A 25615-nucleotide genomic window follows, 5' to 3' on the forward strand; every position below is an offset into this window, starting at 1 on the left:
GCACGTGTGTATGTCGCCTTTTGCCCTGCACTTTTGCACTCTGCTGTGCAAAGTGAGTAAACGCTGCCTCGCATACTTGGTGCCAGGCAGCGTTTAATTGTAATTGTAAATGCTGTTTGCTATGCTTACATGGAATATGTTGGGACATGCATTTAATTTTGATTGTGATCACTGCTTACCATGTGGGCATGGTAAGCAGTGTTCCCAATTACAAATAAACGCTGTCTGGCATGTCGGGCAGCGTTGATTTATAATTGTACCCGCTGCATGCCATGTGAGCATAGCAGGCAGTGTGTACAAAGGATCCCTATGGATGGTGCATAAAGGAGGTGGACTCCATAGGGATATCCAGCTTTTGCGCTGGCATGAAAATCGATGTTGGCGCAAATGCTGGAGCATTTGTATGGCGGAGAGGAAGGGAGGAGGCAGAAAAAACAAATTGCGTTTCACGACTCCTTTCCACCAAACAAATTATTGAAACTGTGGCATTACTTGAATGGGAGACATTGAAGCCTTAAGTAGGGCTTTTACGCCTTTCATTCACGTTACGTCACAATTGAACATGAGCCCCTTTATGTTATCTGAAAGATGAGAGGTGGTAGTTGCTGGTCATAGTTGCAGGAATCCAATTGTGTGCAGTAAGAATAGGAACACCTTCTCCTCTTACACTCTCTAATCCATCGACTCTCGCATCTCCCACCCGTCCTCTTTCTGCCCTATGCACTGGCCTTGCAAGTAGCGCATCGTAAAACACTAATAAAAATAATCTGTTTGTCTACTTTCTTTCTTCTTTGCTTTATCATGACTAGTGAAGGTTCAGCGAGTGCATGTGAGGCGACAGGCCTCATTTTTACATCTTAACTTATGTTCGGCGGGTGAAATGAGGCACACATCAACCCTGGATCAAAGTGCATCCCATCAAAGGGATCCATTATGACCTTGGCGGTATCCCAGCGGTGAATCTGCCGGGATAACCCCCACGCAAATTGCGTTTTCGCAACTCGGTCCGGTGCTATGAGCGCCAGATTCTGAGGTGGGATGGCGGTAAATCCCCATTTCCATTGGGTCTATCAGACCCAATGGGACATTCTGGGTGATCTTAACACTTCTCTATTAGCACTGCGGTAATAGCGCCGCGAATGGGCGGAAAGTGCAGAGATTTACCTCGAGCAAAAAGCTGGAGGTAAATCTCTGACTTTCCGCCCAAACTCAGAATGGGTGGAGCGGTAAGGCGGCGGTGATAGCGTTACCTCCTCATTTCTGCCGCTCTGCCCAACTCGTGATGACCCCCAAAGTGCATCGCATTGAGGCAGACACGCCTTTGCGTAATCTGCCTGATTGCGGAAAGTGAATACACCCATGCTGAATCATTTGGCACAGGAAGATTTGCGTTTGAGAATCGCACTCGGCACAGAGAGCATGAGTGTTCTCCATTTGCATGTGCCCTGCGCAAGCACAGGTGGCAAACTCTCTTTTGTGCTCATCTGCCCCAATGTTCTGATGACTTTTTTTCCCTACAAGTCGCAACAAAGTAATGGCAGCGATATTAAGCAGTTCATGAATATTGCCAAACGTATCGTCGTCAGTGAAACAATATGTTGTGATCGCAGATAAACCATCCACATAATCACTCCACAGCAAGATATCGTAGAAAGTATCCTTTCTACTTCTTCAGTTTAAGATGAATTCTTAGATATTTCAGCTTTCTACCCTTTTCAATAACTCCGATCTGCTATCGCTTTCTTGTTTTCACAGCTTTTCTACTGACTATACAAAGCAGCCTCAAATTACAAAATCCTCCCCGTCATGCCTTTTCTCATTAATGTTGGGTAGCACTCAAAAAACCACCACCTTGGCCACAGACCAGGCCATGTTATGCCTAATGCGGTTAACCCGTGACCGCGCTGAGTAACTGTTAGAGAGATGTTTTCAGTAATCAATTGTATTAGCAGGTTTTTATCAGTGATGATGAGCACCCAGTTTGGGATGAACACTTATGAACATAAACAGTAAAAATGAAAATGCCATCCTCTGTTGAAGCAGCCAGTATGGTCCAGTCTTGTAACCCTTGGGTTACACACAATAGTTGCTCTTTCATTTGGCATTTGCTCTTTTAGCCTTTTTTATTCTTTAATTTGAACTTTTAACTACTATAGTTATTACTCTGAATCCAAAACACTGCTTTGACATTACTGCGGCTCTTCCAGTTACCAAATGAAGTAGGGATTGGCGAACCAGCTGGAAATACAGTGAGTTGGTTTGGCTGATTCTACCAATTTAGTATTGAAACTCCAAATCACTGAAAGATGTGAAACCTCTGATTTGAGTTGGATGAATCTGTAGTACGGCCTGTGTTTTTTTATTTTTTTTAACTTTTGTATTTATTCTGATAGGCCATAAATCAAAAAAGAAAATTCGACCTGATTTCAACTAATAGCCCAATAAGAAGTTTAAAAGAATTTGAACCACAAACGAGGTGAAAAAAGGCTTTTAAGGCTTTGTTTGAATCGCATCATGTCACTGCTGTATTGGGTTTGACTGACTCACAAGGAATTCAGAACATCATTTCAGTGACTCGAACCATGATTTGTGTTGAGTTGAGTATGTTATGGTTCACCCAGCCCTAATTTAAAGGATCAGAATGCCTTCCCATATAATGGTTGGAGTTTTCCTAACACATACATCTTACTGCAACCATAAGTATATGTTCTGTTTACACACACACATCTTGATTGATAAAAATAGCATATTTGCTAATAATAATGGTTATCAATTATGCAATTAAGAAATTGACATAAGCATAACATGCACATATGAAGCTTCCATAAGATCCCAACCTGTGAGCCATGGGATACCCGCTAATGACATCTACAAGGTATCATAACTATAGGTCTGTTGCAACAACTTATGCAACCCTACAAAAATGAACTCTATATTGCGGGAAATGCCTAAACTGTAAGTTTAAAGTGGCCATCACCTACACATCGCCACCTTCAACAAATAGGTGGACTTAATTACACCCTACAATTAAGTAATTATAGCGGTTCCATGTCATTTCATCGCGGGATGTTTTTTTGCTGGCTTTTTTACCGCAGATTTTTTTTTAAAAAAAACTCATCGATTCTTTCATTTTTTAGCCTATGGGGCTCAAATGGCAACAGGGAAGAATATTTTCCGGTGCCCAGGAATGAGCAAATACTGGGCCTGGCAATGCCGTAATGACCCGGATATTGCCCCTTCCTGGGCGCTGGAAAATAAAATATACCGGCGGCAGCTGTGCCTGTATTACAGGCATGGCTACCGCCAGCCTCCTAATGAGGCTGAATGAACTGAACTGTTGAGATGTGGGGGCTTGGTGGTCGGAGGGGAATATATCCGGTAGTGCTGCAGAGTCAGTGGGACTTAGAGAGGTGAAATAGAAACCCTCTGCTCTTTATTCAACCAATATAAATTGCTTACCTGGACTCCTAATTTAACTTACAACTACCAGAAATGTACTCTATTTGCATGTAGCTTTCATTATGCAATCCCATCTGCCACACAACACTGCACCCTGACGGGTCATACCAATAACCCCAAATCCGCCGTTTATTTTGCCTCTTAGGACCATATCTTCTCTGTCAACTGGTTCCAGCCTTGGCGATGACCTGGAAGATTTGAAGGAAAAGTTCAATGTTTCTGACATTGATGGGGTGGTGGCCCATCTACAGTAAGTAGCCAATGTATTACATTTGATACATATTTTTTGTAAAATCAGCTACACATTTGTTTTCTTTACTCTGTCCCTCATCATGTGTCCTGCACATTTGCTTGCTTCTTCCATTTTTATTAAATTTTATTCTACATTCAAAATGTTACTTTATAAGGGAGCACATAAATATCCCCATTTTTAGATCCACAATGACAGCAACAATGTGAGTTGGCACCGGGGCATCAGAACCTGTTTAGGTGGAATAGAGCAAAATTGAGCATCTAGATTTTTGTCGTACTTACCAGTTTACTGTTAAAGCATGCTTACAGTTCTCCAACAGTCACGTGCTTGGTTATCCCCAGTTGTCACACTGGGGTTCCTCCAATATATATATACAGGCAAAAACCACAGTCCTAAATTGTATATTCAAACCATGGTTAAGCACTAGGTTGTACCCTATCCACATCATTTTGGTTCCTTTCTGCTTTAGCCAAAGAGGTGGACAGATTCTTGACCACAGTCTAGTGTCAAGGGAATCCTTTTCAACTCTCTCCATTTATTTTGCTACTATTTCCATGAACTTCACAGTGTTAACTCACATTTCTGGTTTATTTTGGTCTGCTGTTGGGACTGACACCTTTTATAGCCTCTTTGTCTTCTGGGATCAGAAAATTGTAGAGTTCCTATACCACCTCATGTACATGGCTGTAGATGGTAGGGGGACTATTTATAAGCTAAACATGCTCTCATTAAAGACTGTGGAAGGAAACATATTTTCCTCAGGCACCCACACCTGCAATGCATTTATTGCCTGATTCCCCACCTACTTGTGACCTGTAACCTATGCCAAACCTTCTCACAGAAAACCCTCTGGTACAGGCACAGGAGGCTACTGCTATTTTGAGAAGACAATAAGAGTGTCTCTTCAGGAGAAGAATCCACGAGGACAGCGCCAGCTCCTCCCATTGCATGACCATGGAAAAGCATGCTCCCCAGAAAAGGAGAGCTTCTTCAGCTTCTTCAGTGGAAATTGCACTTCTACCTCCCTCCAAAAGCAAGACTTGAACAGACCCTTAGCCAATGTGTGAGTCCATTGGTGAAAAAGGGCTTAAAATGCCAGCGCACCGTTCAAGAGAAGGGTCTTCTCTTAAACCATCCTCAAGTAAGCTTTCTATGAAGCTGTTGCCCACGGATATTCCACCTAAAGCAAAACCATTTATGACTTTGTCCACCACAGGAACTTCCTCCTTTACAACAGATACACCATCCACAAAGTGCCACATACTGTCAACTGAGAAATATGTATCATTGAGTAACCATCCTACAGGGCATTCTTCATCAACAAGCTCTCCGGCTACAGATGCACTGACCACGAAAAGCCATGAACTGTCGATGGAACAGTGATCTTCAATTACAGAAATACATTCATTGCTCTCCGAAGGCAGAGAAATCGTGCACCTCCACGGCCATAGAGAAACAAAACACTGTGTCGACGACCACACCAGCAGGGTTAAATATCAACACCTGATCACCTATTAAAGAAATGTCTGACTTGCCAGACCTAATCCCGCAGGAAGATGAAGAATTCTCAGACCTAGAGGAGCATCTCTAGGCGTTCCCATTGTTCCCAAAGGCAGACGGCAGTCCTTGGTCTGCAAGCCCTGATACTCTTGTGGTTTCTGATGACCCTTACTAACCAGCTTTGATACATTGGGCCTCATTACGACCCTGGCAGTAGGAGGTTAATGGCGCCGGTAGAGCTGCCGGTGCCGTTAACCCCCTACCGCCTCATTACGAGGTCTGCTCGTGGGTCCTGCTAAGGACGCCTGGTAAAACTGCGAGCAGACTAGGATGCTAACAACGGGCCCGTCATTAACGGGCCCGTTGTTAGCATCCTCCCCATTCCCATTGAGCCCTATAGGGGCTCAAATGGGAATGGGGATGTACCGAGTCCAGGTTCCTTGAATGGGGAAATACCTGGCCCTCCAAGGTCGGAAAGGCCCGGTATTTCCCCATTCAAGGAACCCGGACCAGGGGGTAGCCGGGCATGGCTACCTCCAAACTCGTAATGAGGCTCATTGTCTTCAAAAGATATTGGGCCTCATTACACGGATGGTGGTGAACCATGGTGCTATTAGCGCCATGGTTCATGCCGGTAAAATACCGGCACCGCCTTGGTGGAAAGGGGAATTACCGCCCTATTCCAAGGTTGGCGGGGCGGTAATTCCCCCTTCCACCATTGCCCTTCCCCATTCCCATTTTTGCCCCATAGGGCTCTATGGGAATGGGGAAGGCTGGTCCCTTTGCGGGTTGGTTTTTAACGCCTGCAAAATGCAGGCGTTAAATTCCTCAACCCGCAAAGGGACCTCGTAGTAAGGCGGTAAGGATTTACTGGTACCGGTAAAATACCGGTACCGGTAAACCCTTACCGCCATCCGTGTAATGAGGCCCATTGACAGAATTTCAAAGCCGACAACGCCTCTGTCTGGCGGATGACTGAACTCTTTGTACTCCAAGAGCAGCCAGAACACAACAGTACCTTTACAACAGCACAGGAACACATTGCCTCCTTTGTCATTTAGGGCACACTTACTAATATTTGTCACAAGACGAATATGTTTTATATGTTTTTGGGGGCATCTACCATCAGATTTGAAAGAAGAAGCCAGTTCCATTGTCTGGGTGAAATATATCCGACCACGCCACAGACTCTGCTATTGATGCAGAATACTGAGGTTCATTGCAAATGGCTCATGTGGCCATGTTCAGAAGTCCAGCATGGATCAAGTTCAGGCTCAAATCCATGATATGCTGTTTTATGGGCACAATGTATTCAGTAAAATAAAATCAATGACTATGTCAAAGGTATCAAGGACACTGACAACACAAGAGCCAGAAGCACCTTCAAGGACTGAGACCAATGATGGTTTTATCCCTTTCGAGGGAGCTAGAGTAGAGTAGGGTTCTGATATCAATGAGCAAAAGCTACTCAACGCATTGCTCAACTATCATGCATCCGCCATCGTCAAGATACCATCAGTCCTCCACCAAAAAACACGTCTCCAAAAATGTCATCAAGGATTGGAACATTCCTACTCTCGGACATCCAAAACATGCTTGACTTGTTTCCACTCCACCTTCCACACATCACCTCTGTTGGAAGCAGGGTCCGTGGCCGCATGTGTCACTGGCGAGACAAAACTTCAGGCAACTGGGTGCTGAATATAGTGTCCAAGGGCCACACATTGGAATGCTCCTTGTCCTTGATGTCTCTTCCGGATCGGGAATTATATCCTTTCTCCCACTACGACAGATCCCGTCCTTCAATCTTCCCTCACCCCAGCAGAATTTGCCAACTTCTTTACAGATAAAGTCCTTCTTTAACGTTCCTCTACACCATCTGCATCCCCTCCTACTTAAAACCTCTTTCCTCTTCAGTCACTTCTTTGTCCTCTTCTCCCTGACTCGCATACTACCAGTTTTATTGCACGCACCCAATCCAGTGCTACTCCACTTGATCCACTTCCTGCCTCTTTTATCTTGAAAGTCTATCCTTGTGTTCTTTCTTTTCTCACTACTATTCTTAATCTTTCCTCCTCTTCTTCCTGCTTCCTGTCCACTTTCAAGCAGTCATTCTACCTTTTCTTATAAACATTCTCTAGATCCCTCTAGTCCCACTCATTTTGTATCCACTTCCCTTTTTCTCATCCCCCTCGAAAGTGGTCTAAACCCTTGTCTATACACAGCTCTCTGCTTCTCAGGATCTCAATTCTTTGCTCCCACCTTCTTAATTGGGGTTCCGCCCTCTCGATTCTACAGAAACGGCACTTCTGTTTGTATCTAACTCTCTGCTCGCTACACCAAGCAATCTTCCATCTTGATTCTTCTTGACCTCTCTGTGGCTTTTGATACTGTTAACCACCATCTTCTTCTCACCACCCTCTCTTCTCTAGGACTTTCTGGTTCTATTCTCAACTTGTTTTACTCTCATCTTTTGGATCGCTGTTTTCTCAGTCGCCTGGGCTAATTAATCCTCCTCCTGCTTTCCACTACAGTGTGGTGTGCCCCAAGGTTCTGTTCACCGGCCCCTCATTGTCTCACTCTATACCTCGACTCTTGCAGACATTTTAAACCCCTTTGGTCTTCCCTCACATTTCTATGCTGACGATGCCAAGATCTTTTTCTTCCTACACTGACTCCAGCTACACAAAGATCACAACCTGCTTACTCTCTGTCCAATCTTATATGCACTCCTACTTCCTACACTTTAACTCCTCCAAGACTCAACTTCTATATTTTCCCTCTGCCACTCTTCCTCTTCATATACCCCTTCTCTTCCCCCTTCTATGATAGCATTCGCTTTTGTCACCTCTCCCTTTAAACCATTCATAAAGTTTGTCCTTTTCTTTGTGTCACTAAACCTCTCATCTCCACCTTGGTTTCTGCCTGTCTTCATTACTGTTCATCCCTTTTGCTCGGTCTCCCGGCCTCCAGACCACCCCCTACTCCATATTCAACTCACTGTTTGCATCGTTTTTCTTCTCTATGCCCGCTCTCCCATTTCTATTTCTCTTCAATCAATTTCTTGATCTTCGCCTACTCTTTTTAATTTCTTATGCATTGTCTATGAAGCTACATTTGGTCCTATCCCTCCTTATCTCTCCTCTTTAAGCTCATTTCATGTTCCTGCCTGATCTTTACGCTTTTAGTCTCTGTTCCTGTTATCTGTTGCTAACCCCCTTCCGTGCAATCCTGTTTCCGCTCCTTCTTATTACTTGCTCCAAAACGCTGCAACTAACTACCTCTTTCCATTCGCTACCCCACCACCCTCTCCATCTTCGATTCGTCTACCAAGTCTCTTCTACTTTCTTCTCAAATGTAAATCTCTTCCTGCCATTTGGCTTTTGCATTGTTTTTACATTACCTTAGAAGAGAGGGTCCCTGGAATGCCCCTCCTCACCCACATGAACATGATGGCCCAAAGAGTCCAAAATGCACAAAGTCACTCACTATTTGGCCAGTCCCCAGGAGGACCAGTATGCAGAAAGATATTCTCTCAGACAGGCATTCATACCTTATCCAGTCAATGGGGGTCATTACGACCCTGGCGGTAGGGGGCTAACATCGCCGGTAGAGCTGCCGGCGCCATTAACCCCCTACCGCCTCATTACGAGGTCCGCTTGCGGGACCCGCTAAGGACGCCTGGTAAAATCAGGCGTCCTAAGCGGGTCCCGCTAGCGGTCCAGCATGCTAACAAGAGGCCCGTCATTAACAAGCCCGTTGTTAGCATGCTCCCCATTCCCATCGAGCCCTATGGGGGCTCGAATGGGAATGGGGATGCACAGGGTCTGGGTTCCATGAATGGGGAAATACCGGCCCTCCAAGGTCGGAATGGCCCGGTATTTCCCCATTCAGGGAACCCGGACTCGGTACCCGGTATGGGCGTAGCCATGCCGCTAAAAGCGGCATGGCTACCTCCATACTCAAATGACCCCCAATGTCTTTATGGATACAGGTGCTTCAATATTGGGCATGGACCCAAATGCCTCAATGGATGACGTTGACTAATGCTGAGGAAACACTGTGCTGACATCATTAGTGACCCTACGACATAGCCACGATAGTCGCGAATCACACTCGCAGCCATGCACAACGTTAGACAAACACTCATATACACAAAGTACATGCTTAAACAGTTCTGCGGAGGACAGATACATATACATACTGCCAAACGCTTTTATTATTTTCCTCATTGGCTAAGTGCAGAAATGATGAATGCAAGGCAACGGCGAGATGCTTAGAAAGCTTGCAGATGCTTATGGCAACTAACTCTATGGCACTACAGGATCACATAAGGAGCCTGGAAGGACCAAATACGCCTAACCTATAGGAAAAATAGCACAATATAGATGTGTAGAAATCATAGTAGAAATATAACGAGGATCACATAAGGCCACAAGCCGCAGAACAAGAGACGAGGGAAAGCATAACCAGGCTGCACACAACAGGAAGACCAGGGCTCTAAGCCAATGTCAGAGACAAGCAGCACATTCCAAACCTAAAACGACAAGATGCCAGCTGCAGAAAAACAGAATAAATCTTCATAAATTGCATACCAGAAGAGCTTAATTTCGTGGTCCTCAACCACGTGATGCGGCCAAGCTAGACAATCCTTATTCACCCGCGTGGGAAGACGAACAATTCTCAGCAACACAGACAAGTGACACATGAACTTGTCAACAACGTTGCAATGTAGAGAGCCCTCTCACAGGCAAAAGTAGTCCTGCTAACAGATACATTGGGAACACAGTCATTCTCATCACCTTGAAGAGGTGCACAGAGCGCTGAGAACAGATCTGGGTCCCAGGCCTGGGGAGACCAGTTTCAGCCAATCAGGGGACAGAATTCCAGGGGTGGATAGCAGGGGGCAAGGGCCAATGGTAATCCTGTGACCCTGCAATAATGTAATAGATCATTTCTTGGGGAAGGGGTAGGCCAGCCACCTGACATGAGAGTGCCAATCAACTAGAATCCACAGGGGCAATCTATACGATATACCACTCTGATCACCCAACCAGAAAGTGGCATAGGTTTTTTGGGGAAGGGCCCATGTTGTGACGTTACTTTGCAGCAAAAAGGCTTGACACAGGTTTGGCAGTGGTGACTCTGGAGATTTTTGAATGTCCTGTATAATCTCTGTCAGTTTCTGTAATAAATGACAGTCTAACTTTCCCTTGGCTGAGTCCTCCGTTTGTTCTGGGGGAAGGGCTGGTGGGCGCTGGGTGCTGAACGAGTAAGCTCGAAGTAACCCCCAGACCTCTGGCATACCATACCTCATCAACAAGTTAGTAGCAGAGGGATGGTTTACTATGCCCATTCGGCGTAAGCCGCCTCTTCCGCTGCAGCGTTTGGAAGGTTGCAGGGTGCCTCGTAGAAATTGAGTCTGGCGTGTGCAGCCCCGTACAAAGTCCACCAGGAGCCATCTTGGAAATATCCTGACCGCAAAGAATTCAGCAGACCAGAATGGTGGCGTGGCAGCTGGTAGCCAAACCGCATCAGTGGAACACGGAGTGTAAGTATTGACTCAGCTACACAGCAAGTAAGTGGAGTGGGAAAGTAACGGTGGGTGTGGGGTGGTAACGGGTATTGTTGAGTATTGTGAAGCATTCCGGAGGTAGATGTCATTTCTGTGGTTAGGGAACATTCAGTCTAGCGGGAAAAGGTTCTGGTGAATAACCTAGACTCAAGGGAACCGGACTTAAGGGAATGGATGACAGAAGTTATGTGAATATCGGATTCCTGTGAATTGGGTGTTTTAGCGCGGGTCATGGATGATGGTATCCCTGTGTAAAGGCTTAGCAAAGGGAGCTGGAAGGTGAGTCGTCTGGTTATGTCTTGAGGAGGCATTTTATCTGCAAGATGAAGCTATAGGTACAGATCAAACACAAGAAATATTGGTATCCCCTATTGGAAGACAGCTGTGTGTTCGAGTTGGGGTTGTGTAAATGTTTGTGTAACAGGGCATTAACATTGTAAGTGTTGTAAGTGACTTGTAGCACTCTCTCGCCTGGTGAAGTGTTGACGTCACCCATCAGCTCTGTGCACAGGACTCGGAGAGCACAAGGAGTTATCGAAGTTGGTGTTGAGAAACTTAAAATTGACAGAGGAGGCTGTTCAGTGGCGGTACACAGAAGCCGCATGCGCAAGATTCGTGGGTGTGCCTGAGGAGGCAGAGAGTTGCAGAAGAGCCGTGCATGGAGCACACCTGACAGGTTGTTTTGGAGCCAGAGCGGCTCGAGAACAATTGTTGAGAACTGGTATTTGTGACATTCATAAATCTGAGTTGAAAATATTAATTGTGCTTGTGTAATAACAGCGTGTCGAAAGCCTTGACTTGAGGTCAAGTAAGTATAAAAGTGTTGGGGTTATATGCCCCTACAGCACCTGTGTAAGGCATTTCCACGATATAAGAGCAAGATTTGTAAATATAGCGTGGAATGGACGAAAAGCACTGAGGATAACATGTCCACAATGGGGATGTTTCTCCAAAAATGTGCAGCAACCATAAAGACACACATACAAGGCTCCTATAAAGGAAGAAGTTGGCCAATCATATGGCGATATTTGACCTCTGGAAGCTGTTCCAGGAGGATGAGGGGGAAGTAGCAAGGCGTCAGTGGATGCTAACTCAGTAGGAGACGCCGGGCACAGGGCCCTCGGCCCCTGCTACCCCACCTCTTCCTGAGAACGAGAAAGAAGGGGATGCAGCAGAAGTGCCGGTTTTGTACCATATATAGGAGCTAAAGTCAGCGGAGGGGTACACATATCCAATGTTAAAACCTCCATCAAATACCAAGGAGGAGGGGCAGAAAGGGGTCAGACAGACAGATGGTGGGAAGGGAGCATGTAGCCAGACCCAGACGAGCACCAAGGAGGCGTTATAGGGTATAGCATTGAAGGAATGGGTAGGAGGGCAGATACTTCTGAAATTGGATGGGACGACAACAGGAGAATCAGCAGGGTGAGTAAAGAAATAGAGGGTCTTAAGAGGAGCAGTGAAGTGCGAGACTGGGCGGAGATAATGGAAGACGTGGAAAGAAGGGAGAAGGAAAAAGAGGAGAGACACGAGAGCGCAATGAGACAATCAAAGGGAAGAGGGGAGAGAGCCGGAGCAGCGAGAGATGAGGAGGAGGGAGCTTGAAATTAGAGATGCAAAGGAACACGATAAGGAAAAGCAAGTTTTAGTGAGAAAGGAACTGAGAAAGTGGGCAACGTAAGAGAGCGGAAACACAAGGACGAGGAGGAGGCCAACGAGCATGCAGTGAGAGACATAAGGACAAAGTGAGGAAAGGGCATGGTGGACGACAAAGTGGGAGGGTGTAGGCAGGACAGCGGTACAACATAGGACAGGACCGTGACTCCATCGGACAGGACAGCAGCGGGGTCCTCCAGGAGAAGGGGTAGCGGGGACATGATTGACTTCAAAGGGAAGCTCAGCGAAGACACAACCTCTAGGATGCTGAGCTTCCCGGACGATTTTGTCAGTGACAGTGAGGGGGATGCAGAGGAAAGTGAGTATGAGGGAAGAGGGTGACACAGGCATCGGTCAACAGGAAAAAGCAAAGATAGAAGTGTGACATGGGAAGTAGGACATGGGAAGTAGGAAAAGACACAGGGGATTTTGGCGTCACAAGGACAATCGATCACAACTCGTCTCGGGAGGGTAGCTCGGGCAGTGCGCTCGCCTTGAAAGCAAGACAACGCAGAGCAACACGGGTTCCATACCCGGGTCAGCGCTTGGAAACCTCTCAGTATTAAGTGCATTATAAATAACCAATTATTATTATTATGATGAATTGACGAGAGATGCATCATGCAGTATGGACAACCTTATCCCATACGTGCAGAAGCTTGGAGATCTTCCAGGGCGAAGGAAGTGGGAGCCGGGAAAAAAGGCATGTACTGACATTAAAGACGCTGAATGACCGGACAGGCAGATTTGGCTGACCCTAGGGGGCGAATGATGAGATCGGGTTCACACAGTTGCCCTTACTGGAGAAGGGAGGGGGAGCGACTTCAATATATACCATGGAAGCACATGGAAAATGTGAGGTGTAGGCTACCCTTGTTCAGCACGGGTGCAGGGAAATGGATATATAAAATGGAAAGGATGACAGCGGGACAGAAATTAGCAGTGGGGTCTGTAAAGGGGCTACTAGTGGCGATCCTCGGGGAAGCCGCTGATGAAGTATGAAGAAGGGTGCGCCATTTCTAAATGCCGAGCAGCCATATGGCAAGCTTTATGGACACAGCACCTAGACACATCAGATAATAGTGCGAATATGGCACGGAAAATGGGGGAAGACAAATACTCCTTACACTACATTCAGACGATTCAAGAGCTTTTGTGCCTTGAAATGCGAGAACTGTGGGACAAAACAGTAGCATTATTGTACAACATATTATGTCAAGGGTTGCCAGAGCAATGCAAAGGCAACTAAAGAAATTGGTCGGGATGGAGGCAAAGCCGTACACAGAAATACAGCTCACGAAAGTACACTACTGTAGGTTAATGCAAGAGAATGTCAGAAAAAACCACAAGGAAAGAAAGCAGGAGGAGGTGAAGTTAGTGCAGAAGAAGCTATCTAAATACGCCATGGAAGTGGCAGTATTATAGAGCTTGGGAGGACAAGGAGCTCCACAGTCACAGTATGCACAACCTCCCACAGGCGGTAGATTCATGGGGTGGGTGGGATGTGCAGCATGGGTTTCTAGGAAGAGGGGGCACCTAGAGGACTTGGGTATGGGCATCAGATGCAGAAGAATCACAGGGATTCCCTGGGGGGTTTCGAGGATATGGGCAATACATGCAACAGGGCCCAGAGGGGTTTACTGGGGGTTCCAAAGGCAGGTGAGATAACCGCCCTAACGCTGGGTGTGTGGACTGATCGGGCATATCTCAAGGGTGTGCAGAAGCAGGGGAGGGGTGCAACAGAATGGGGGAATGCAATACCAGCCAACATACAAGGGAGAACAGAACGAGTATTACACTGAGGACAAGACACCACAACAAGGACAGCCACCGAACGCATACCCACAGACACATCAGCTCATGACACAGGCACCACAAATGCAATCGCCTATGCAGCGGTGTTCACAGGCACCACAGATGCAGGGTAACACACAACAGGTATACACGGCACAGCAAATACCACAGATGCAAAACAGCATACAAACAAACGATGAGTCAGTGCCAAACGCAGACTCCATGACAACAACTCCCATTAGAAAACTGTGCGGGGGATGTCACTGTAGTGGGGAGAAACCCATTTTTGGGGAACGGAAGGTCCTTATGCCCTTAATAGGACAGCCCTCAGACGGACTTGATGTGTTCCATCTCATCAATTACACCCAACCCTGCAGAGGAACCATGTATATGGGCAAGACATTTTCCTTTCTTGTAGTCACAGGGGCAACCAAATCCTGCATCCTGGAAGGGAAATATAGTATGTCAGGTGATGCCATGAATGCTCAAGGATTCTCTGGGGCGATGGAAGTGGTTCCTTTTACAGACAATATTGCACTTTCTATAGGTGAGCACACTCTATCTTTGCTCCTACTCTGTTCTCGACAGACACCTTTAAATATACTGTGGAGAGACATCATGAGCAGACTTAACATGACCATTTAATTCACTGACAAGTGGATAGTGTTCTCCACACCAGGGATACGCCTTCTAAATGTGAGGGAAATCATTCAAGCTTATTGTGGACAAAGGGTTGAGAGGGGGGTGCCAGTGGATGAGGAGCTGTTTCACTATGGGACAGAAATCATAATAGCATGGCTTCGAGGGATTCAGGGGGAAATGTGGTGCCTACAAAATGAGTACTTATTCAGGCCAGAGATACCATTAGATGAGAGAGGAGGGATGATAGTGCCACTAGAATTAGAGGCAGTGATCATGGGGGATTATTGGATAGCAGTGCATGGGACAGGTGACACAGGGCGACCATGGCGAGTAGTGATCACCATAGCTGAAGGGTACACGTTAACTACAGTCCCAGATGAAGAACTATTCAAGGACAACAGGTAAGATCACAAGATGGTGTTGGAAATGAGCATCACATATTGGGGGGGGAATACATTACAGAGAAATACCACAGAGAATGGGGATGGCGCTGAAAGCACTGCTGACTTTTCTCGAGGAAGATTTGGCAAAGGTCTCCAGCATCTTATGGACCACAAGTCCCTATGATGTGGGGGATCTGAACGAGATAGGAGCAGTGAAGATAAAATTGAAGCCAGGAGCCATTCTGCACGAGTTACACAATACTCACTTTCAAGAGAAGCAGACAAAAGTATCTATTAGACCATTGCAGCACTAGTGAAGCAGGGCATCCTAGTGCCATTAGAATCACCATACAACACGGCTGTGTACCCTGTCAAAAAGGCGACAGGGTGGGGGGGTATTGGCATTTTTTACAGGGCTTGTGCACTCTTAACCATATTTTAAAAGCAGAATATCCTTTAATTCCAAACACAGCGACAATTCTGGGCAGCATCCCCACGGAAGCCGCCCACTTCACGGTCATATATTTGAAGAATGCAGTCTTCTATATACCATTACAACCAGACTCACAAGACTTAACTTCATTTCCATGTAGAAATAAGAAGTGGAAACACACAAGACTTCCTCAAGGGTACTGTGAATCCCCTTCCATCTTCAGCAGGTACTCCAAATGGACTTAGGCATGTACAGATGGAGAGCACGGTTATACAGTACATAGATGACGTATTGTTTTTCAGCAACAGAGAGGAACAGTGTAGAAATGACTCAGTACACATGCTGACAGTACTAGCAGAAAAGGGATATAAGGTGGACAAGACCAAACTACAATATTGCCAGACACAAGTGCTATACATTGGACAGATTTTCCCACAAAAGTTAGAGAGATGCAGCAGTTCTTGGCATTATGTAATTACTGCAGGGCATGGGTGTTTGATTACAGCACGTACACTAGGCCCTTATTAAGTGCACTGAAGGAAGCACAGAGAGGGGAGAAAATACAATGGACAACAGAAATAACTGAGGCATTTAACGAGCTGAAGGAAGCAATATGCACAGTTCCAGTGATAGGGATCCCAGACTATTAAAAGGAATTCTTTCTGTTCTCACACTCTGACAGAGTAGTGATGACTTCAGTACTGACACAGAAGACAAGCTTGGGGCACAAGCCACTTGCCTATTACAGTGGGTAATTAGACCCAGTAATGAGAGGACACTATCCATGTGAACAAGCATTGGCTGCAGCCGCATTTGCAGTGGACAAATCAGTGAGTATTACCATGGGATGACTGGAGTAACACATACTGGGACAGCAGTCCTGAGACAGAGAGGACGGGACAAGCGAGGTAGTGACAAGTGAACATCGGCCGTCTCCATTACCCAACAGAAGCAGTAAAATTAGTATCCTTAATATTGGCATTGGAGCACAGCAGGGAGAAGGACGTGACGTTTAACTCTGATTAAGCCTATGTGAAATCCACAGTGCATCCTGGAATGTCACGATGGAAGAGGAGGGGCTTCAGATGTGCTGATGGGTCACTGGTGCAGCACGCACTCCTATTGCCCAGATTGGTACAGTTCATAGATATCCCAGAGCGAATAGCAATCGTGAAATGCCAAGCACACACAAAAGATGGAGTATCCTATCTCCAGGCGTAGTGTAGCAGCAGACGTGGAGGTAAAACACTCTGCCTACTTTGGGGACAGTTTAAAAATGAAGGCTTCATCACACGCGCATGGTTATGCGACAACTATGATACTAAAAGAGGGGTATAACATTTTACCAGTGAAGCAGATTATAGAGCTGCAGGGAGCTGCACTCAGAGAGGAAAACAAACTGTGGCTAAGGAGGGGGATGTACAGTGTCTGCAACAGATGCCCTATGAAAGCAAAACAACACAGGGAATGCCACTTGCATTATTGCACATAGCACTGACGCAACTACACTATCCAACCCAAACAGGGAAGGAGGTGCTTGCTGCTCATATTGGGGAAACATGGTTCTTTCCTAACTTCGCAGAACACGTCGCCGAAATTCATCATCGATTGTTTAGTGTGTAAACTTATACTGCAGGTCATACATTAAGGGTCGTCAGAGGAACCATACCTCGCCCAGTGGGTCCATTCCAACACCTACATGTCGAGCAATTTCGACATGATCCAAGGCTGCCAAGGGTACCGCTACATGACAGTCGTTGTGCGTCCATTTTCCCGTTGGATTGAGGCCGATCCTTGTTCTCATCCTCACGCCCTTAGAGCGTTGAAATTCCTGGTCCGGGAGATATTCCCACAATGGGGTGGATGTGAGGTCATGCGGTCTGACAATGGCCCTCACTTCACTAATGAGATGTTCCAGCATATTACAACCTTGCTCTGAATCCAATACAAATTCCTTTGTGCCGATCACCCACAGTCGAACGCGGTGTGTGAACGCCTCAACGGCTTGCTTAAAGAAGCTATAGCCAAAACTAAAGAGTTTGAACAAAAGTTGGCTGCATTTTCTCCGTCTAGCATTGTTCATACTTTATGCAATAAGCCTGGGTCTGACCACCATTTAACCCCACACATGGTGGTGGAAGGCCGGTGAAATGGACTTCCCCTGGCTCCTCCCACTAGGGCACTAGGATGCTGAGAATGTATCAGCTGGATTGGGTCAGGAAATGTATGAGTAAACAAGTTCCTTGATTGCTAGTGCCTCTTTTATTTCTAGGCAGCTGCAAAGATACCAGGAGAGGCCTGAAGCTGGAGAAGAAAGTGACCGCGCCGAAAGCAACAAGGACTTACGTATGCAGTCACCGGTGTACCGACGAGACCAAGTTCTCCTGAGGAACTTTTCCCGCAAGTGGGATGCCCCGCGTTCATGGGCCCCCACACAGAGAGCCTGTCAACCTGATTGGGAAGAACGTTTGGAATCACTTCAGTGACCTCAAGCCCTTCAAAGCAGTGGCCTTGCCTGGCACCGACATTGACAGGGCCAATGACCCTCACCAAGAAGAGCAAAGAAATAATTCATAATCGCCACTGCCGAGCAGAGCCACCCAATGGTTACCCACTCATGGGCAGCAGAGTTTGGGCAAGGTCTTCCTATACATCTAGAATGAGGGTGCACTGTCTGTTATTTTTCTTTCTGCACACATTCATTGTGAAATTGCATTTCTTCCATGCTTGCCACTTCTCCGCAACCAGGCACCTTCCAAGGCCAATTTGTCCAATGTATTAGAAGGTCCAAACAGGTCTCGGCCACAACATGCTAATGTCTATTTCCATGTCTTCATAGCATACCTGGCCCAAGTTTACCCACAACTAGAAAGAGGAAACCCATCCAACCTTGCAGTCCTCAGAGACCCTAGAATTAAAGCTGTGTGGCTTGAACTAATATAATACTAATACATTAGCGCTCAGTTAAGCGCATTTCAGGCGGGCAACTGATATCTTCAAGCTGCACTAGGATCCAAGCAGCACAGGATATGATATGATATGGCTTTTATAACACGCCTATACACAAGTGTTTCAAGGCGTGACGTGGCAAGGGAGGGGGAACAGAGGGAAGACAGACAGCAATCCTACTAGGCCAGGTGCCATTCAGATTGTGCAAGTGCATGGGAAGGGGGAGGGGGGAAAGTGCAGTACATGGGATATGAAAATAACAATAAGTCAAGTACAGCCATTTGGTGGCAAGTGCAAGGGTAAGTGCAAACATCAGGTGGCAAGTGCTGGTTATGGAACTTCAGCTTCAAACTGGAAGGCAGCAGGGGAGAGGAGGAGAGAAAGCAGAAGGGTTTTGATGTGCTTCTGGAACCAGAGATGGTCCTCCTGAAGTTTCAGGGAGGCAGGGAGGCTGTTCCAGAGGGAGGCCCCAGCCGAGGAAAGAGATCTACCACCAACTCGTTGCTTGGAGAAGCGACTGACCCTGAGGGAGTTGGCGGTGGATGAGCAGTGGATGAGCGAAGGGAGATACTTAGGAAGAGAGAGCTGAAGGCATTGAGGCCCGAGAAGGCCTTGTGAACAATGCAGAGGGTTTTGAACTTAAACCTCGCAGCCACTGGGAGCCAGTGCAGAGATTTCAGTCCTGGAGAGATACGATCCCTGGTCTTGAGGACAAGGACAAGTCTCACAGTCCTGTTCTGGATGAGTTGCAGAGGGCAGAGAGTAGAAGCAGGGATGGACCTGTTTTGGTGAGACTTTCATAGATCGGACTTGCCTAGAAACCTCATCTGGGGACAACGGGGGAAAGCCAGAGAAGGAGGGAGAGGAGGTGGCTGAAGAAGGGCTAAAGGAAGAGCAGGGAGTAGAGGTTGGAAAGAGAGGACAGGACTGAGTTTTACAGATTAAATGAGACGCCAGTGTGGTGCAGAGGGCCTGGTACGGGACAGGAGAGGTAGAGACTGCTGCAGGATTGACCAGTTCCTTACAGATTTTAAAGAGTTCAGCCGAGTTGTTAGATGACAAAGAGACGCGGGCTTGGATGTGAGCTCTCTTGTTGGTGCGGACAGAGAGCCGGCAATGCCTTTGGGGCAGGTGGCAGTCCGGTTTGTCGGAGGATGTACGTGAAGCACACCATTTCCTCTACGCCACCCTGCACTTGCCTTTCAGGGTGACGAGGTCTGAGTTGTACCAGGAGTTGCAATTGGCTTTGGGCTTCAGGCAGATCCTCATGACAGGGGCAAGAACATCGATAGTGTCAGATATAGCAGAGTGGAGCATGGAAAGGGCTGTGTCAGGGTGAGAGTCAGCCAAAGGGGGAGGATGGGCTGAGAAAGTGGCAGCGAAAGCCTCACTGACACGCCCTTCATGGGTCGGATGACCGACAAGGTGGGTGGCAGTGATGGAGTTGGATTGGCCTGGGGTAAAGAGGGTTAGCTGGGAGGAAAGGAGGAAGTGACCACTCCAGGAGAAGAGGAGTGGTGAGAAGGATAGAGATGGAGATGGTTGTTAAAAAGAATTCTCATTTGGCTTTTTCTCTTATTTCAAAGTGGTATTTTTGCTTTCCTTTTTGGCGAATATCCTTTGTATCTAGTGCTACCGCTGCATCTTCTACTAACATTACCCTAACTTCAGCAGGTGGATGGGACCAAGTCAGGTGGACAAGGGAGCACTGTACTCACAGTAAGGCCAGGTAAGCATGGTGCTGATACAGACATGGGAAGGGTGGACCTCTATCTCACAGACACTGCTCAAGTGTCTATTAATATGTGGTACAAGCTCATAACCAGGGTAGGTAAAGAAACTACTAGGGAGATCTGCTATGTCTGCTCACTAATCCCCTATGCCATGGGTGCCTCCAGAACGTTTATAGCAGCTGAAATACCAGCAGCTAGAGCACAATGCCTTACGTACCTATCCACGGTTACAACCCGAGGACGATTCCAAGGGGAAATGGCAACATTGAGATGGATGTTCAAGGCAAGGTTCGCCTATGTAGACAGTTATATAAAGACACTTGACATGATGAACAATTACTGGCAATTAGACCAGGCTATACACAATACATAACTGATGGCCTACAGAAAGGAGAGACAAAAGTAATAACACATAAGGAATTACTATGCCCAAAGAGGGGGTCAAGGAAATAGGAGGAGAACCAGGATACTGGGAAAGACCACCGATTTTTTATTTATTTATTTATTTAGCATTTGTGAAGCGCGCCTAACCCGTAGGTATCTGGCCGCTGGACATGCAGAGTTAAGACATTTTACACAGATGCTCATGTATGGCCAAGTAAACACAGCAGAAGGATGGAAAGAGGGAGTAGTAGGACGCAAAGCACACACCCTAGTACAAGCATCGGTCAACATAGTGCAAGGAGAAAATGACAAGTGCCTGAAAGAGTGGGATGCGAGCACCACGTTACTGACCTGGGTAGACAATGAAGCTAGACCAATGCCCGTAATATTACTGAAGAGACCAGCATTATGTTACCAGAATGACGGTGCAGTAAAGGTTGGAGAGAACACAGAGTGTAGGTACACAGAAAAGCTGCCAGCAATGAAGGTTGGCACATCACTCTTAATGGATCACTATTGGGCATGCAGATCCAAGGCATACAAGAAGCTGCCACCCAATTGGGGAGGAGCTCTTTGGTGCACATCAATATGCCAGCACGTAATGACAGGGCCTGGGCATTCCAAAATGGAGGACGCTCAGGGCACCAGTCATTTCAGCACAGAGATGCCACCAGCATGTACCCTGCTCTGTGGGTCACACACAGGTGCCCAAAAACATACACTAGGGGCACAGGGTTGTACCCCTACCCATGGGTGCCATAAGGGTATCCCACGGGTCTGTTCGCCAAACCAAAAGAGAGAGAGCTGCACCGCCAGGAGTCCCACATGAACTCCTGTGCGGAAAACACGACAGAACACATGATAATCAGCAGTGAAGGACAAGGATACGGAGGCCCTGTCCCTCCGATGCATTTCCAGCATCACAGTGCCACAGAAGGATGTGAAGATAGACAACTTCCCTAAAATGGATACTAACAAGAGAGAATTGAAAGAAAAGGGAAAAAAGAAACGGTCAGTAGAAGTGAGTAGAGTGAAAAGAGACTAAAATTTCTCATCAGAAGCATCCCTAGACGAGGTACCACCTGAGCATCGGTTGTTCAGCGGGATGGAGATGTTTTTCACGTCATTAGTTCCAGATGTATACAAATATGAAATGGTTGCAGATAACCAGATGGCAGCTGATGAAAACGATAAACTCTACAGTGAATGGCTACTATGCGATAAAAGAGCTCCGAGCAGTAAGGTTAATGGCACTCCAGAACAGATATGTTCTAGACCTTCTCAAAGCAATGGAAGGAGGGGTTTGCACCTAGATCGGGGGTTCCAGTTGTACGTTTGTGCCTGCAAATGGCAGAGACAATTGCACACTGACAGAAGCAGTGACAAGATTATCGAAGATGCATGCCAAAATGGAGGAGGAAGCCAAAGGAGCAGGAAAGGAACAGAGCTGGTTGTCAACCATATGGTCATGGATGCCAACATGGTTAGCAGACGGACTGAAATTATTATTAGGAGCACTAATGCTAGGACTAGTGGGACTATGAGTGGTCAAGATCTGCATTACACAATGTTGCAAAACTACTGAGAAGACATTAGGGATGACGGTGTTAGTAGATGTGAATATGAAAGAAAAAAAAGACAAGATGGAAGAAGAAAGAAATATAACAAACTCTTCGACAACAAAAGATACGGGGGAAATGGGTATGGTGCAACCCAGAGGGAGACTGTAGCTATATGACCTGGAGTTTCAATGACCATGCAAATTACTATGGACATCTTGGAGGAGTAATGAAGATATGGCTACCAAAAGCAAGGGTGACGAAGTATGGAGGTTTGGTCGAAGCCCGTAGTGCCACAAACGCAGAAAGTCACTTACTTTTCAGCCAGTCCCCAGGGGGACCAGTGACTGACAGGTATGCAGAAAGATATTCTCTCAGACAGCCATTAAAACCTTACCCAGTCAATGTCTTTATGGATACAGGTGCTTCAAACTTGTTCATGGACCCAAATGCCTCGATGGATGACGTTGACTAATGCAGAGAAACCACTGTGCTAATGTCATTAGTGACACCATGACATAGCCATGTTAGTCATAAAGCACACTCACGGCCATTCACAACATTACACAAACACACACTCGTATACATGAAGAACATGCTTACACACTTCTGTAGATAGAGAACACATACATATACATGCTGCCATAAGCTTTTATTATTTTCCTCATTAGCTAAGTGCTGACACGCTGAACGGAAGGCAACAAAGAGATACAGAGCAAGCTTTCAGATACTTATGGCAACTAACCCTATGGAACTACAGGATCAAATAAGGACCCTGGCAGGACCAAATATGACTAACCTATAGGAAGCATAGCACGTTATAGATGTGTAGAAATCATAGTAGAAGTATAACGAGGATCACATAAGGCCACAAGCTGCAGGACAAGAGACGAGAGGAAGCAGAACCAGTCTGCACACAACAGGGAGGCCAGGGCTCTCAGCCAATGTCAGAGACAAGCAGCACATTCCAAACCTAAAACGACAAGGTGCCAGCTGCAGAAAAATAGAATAAATCCTCAGAAATTGCAGACCAGAAGAGCTTGATTTCATGGTCCTCAACCACATGATGCGGCCGAGCTAGACAAAGGTTATTCACCTGTGGTGGGAAGACAAACAGTTCTCTGCAACACAGGCATGAAGTGACACATGAACTTGTCAACAACGTTGCAATGTGGAGAGCACTCTCGAAGGGAAAAATGATATTGCTAACAGATAGATTGAGAACTAAGTCATTCTCATCACCATGGAGAGGTGCACAGAGTGCTGAGAACAGAGCTGGGTCCCAGGCCTGGGGAGACCAATTCCAGGCAATCAGGGGACAGAAATCGAGGGGTGGATGGCAGAGAGCAAGGGCCAATGGTAATCCTGCGACCCTGCAACAATGTAATAGATCATTTCTTGGCGAAGGGGCAGGCCAGCCACCTGACATGAAGGCCATTCAACTAGGATCCATAGGGGCAATCTATATGGTATACCACTCTGATCACCCAACCAGAAAGTTGGATAGGTTTTTCGAGGAAGGGCCCATGTGGTGATGTTACTTTGCAACAGAAATGCTTGACACGGGTTTGGGAGATTTGTGGATGTCCTGTATGATCCCTGTCGGTTTTTGTAATATACAAGTCTAACTTGCCCTTGGCGGAGTCCTCCTTTTGTCCTGGGGGAAGGGTTGTTGGGTCCTGGGTGCTGAACGGGTAAGCTTGTAGTAACCCCCAGACCTCTGGCATACCATACCTCACCAACACCTTGTGCCGTTTTATTACTTGTACGGCTCTTTGGCGAAAGCGCTTAATAAATTAATAAATTACAAATTACACATGGGTAAGTGGCGAGACATAACTTCAGACAACTTTGTGCTGGATATAGTGGTCAAAGGGCACACATTGGAATTCATCAAAACACCACCAGAATCTCCACCGCTAATGGCAAAGCTCCCCCCACCCCCATAATCAACTTTGACTGGAAGTGGACTAACTGCTAAAGAAAGCAGCTATAGAAAGAGTGCCATTTCTGCTAAGAGGACAAAGGTTCAATTCCTGCAGCGCCTGACACGCTAAACGACGCCCGCCCCTCTTCTGCCCGCCACCCAGTACAGCTCTACCCCTCCTCTGTGCCCCTCTGTATCCCACCTTCTGCTGCATGTCTGTTCTGTTGTTACCTCTGAAAAGCACTCCATTATGCATCTGTACTGTTGTATACCTCTGTAAAGTGCTCCGTTGCTTCTCGAAGCTAGGTCCGTGCTCAGTAAATACCATAATAATAATAATAATTCCTGATACATTCTGGTACAAAAGGAAAGTGGGGAGTGGCACCCTATTGTAGACTTGTGATGCCTCAACAAATACATAAGGCTTCCCAAATTCAAAAAGCCCACCCTCCAACAAGTCATCCCATAGCTGCAGCAAGACAACTTTCTAATGCCCCTAGACTTGGGGGATGCATACTTCCACATCCCCGTACACTTGTTTCACAGGTGCTATCTGAGGTTCACAGTGGGTGCTCAGCGCTAGCAGTTCCTGCCCATTGTGCTCAAATCTGCACTGAGTCCTTACAAAGTGCCTAGCACCGGTGGCTGCACATCTACAAATATCCAAGGAGGAAGACCACCCATATTTGGATGACTGCTTGGTAGTCATCTTCCAGCAGCCAGGCACTCCTCAATGTACTTTTGACAGTAACACCCTTCACCACTCTCTATCAACATTGAGAAGTCCATGTGTATGCTGGCATAGACTGCCCAATTTCTAGGAGCAGATTTTAACACAATTATTCTGTGAGTAAAGCCATCACTGGAAAGAATTGCAGTCCTCTTACGATTGGCAAAACTATTCTTATCAACAAAATGTTGTGTAGTATGAGAATACAAGTCCCTCCTGGGCATGTTGGCCTGTATATTGCTGGTACCTCACGGCAGGCTGAGAATGCACCCCATACATGAAGAAATAGATGTGTGTGCCCAAACCACTGGCTCTTGGATAGATAGCATTCAATGAAGTCATTGTTTCCATTAGATGTAAGAGGGAGGACAACCTGCAAAAGAGTGTCATTCCAAACAGCCACGTCCAGCCTCTCTTTGATAACCACTGCATCCCTCATAAGTTGCGGTGCACATCTGAACCAACTACAGACAAAAGGGCACTAGGTCAGAGGCAGAGTCAAGGCTTCTCATAAACCTTCCGGAGTTTAGAGCAGTCCGCTGGGCACTGAAGTCCTTTTCAATCTCTGAGGAAACCTTGTAACAATGAAATACAAGATCAATGCACTACGCCAACAAAAAGGGCAGCACAAGATCCTT

At 46.5% G+C, this 25615-nt stretch overlaps 1 protein-coding gene across 2 annotated transcripts in view; it reads left to right on the plus strand.

Annotated features, from left to right (window-relative positions):
• Nucleotides 1–25615, plus strand: part of CCDC24 (coiled-coil domain containing 24) — a 1158678-nt gene that overhangs the window by 593885 nt on the left and 539178 nt on the right. For both annotated transcript variants that reach the window (XM_069642308.1, XM_069642309.1), the window contains exon 6: nt 3605–3709. In XM_069642308.1, coding sequence (XP_069498409.1) covers nt 3605–3709 — 105 coding nt within the window. The remainder of the gene's footprint in view (nt 1–3604; nt 3710–25615) is intronic.

Source organism: Ambystoma mexicanum, chromosome 1q (assembly GCF_040938575.1).
Source record: "Ambystoma mexicanum isolate Mex_15411 chromosome 1q, UKY_AmexF1_1, whole genome shotgun sequence".
NCBI lineage: Eukaryota > Metazoa > Chordata > Amphibia > Caudata > Ambystomatidae > Ambystoma > Ambystoma mexicanum.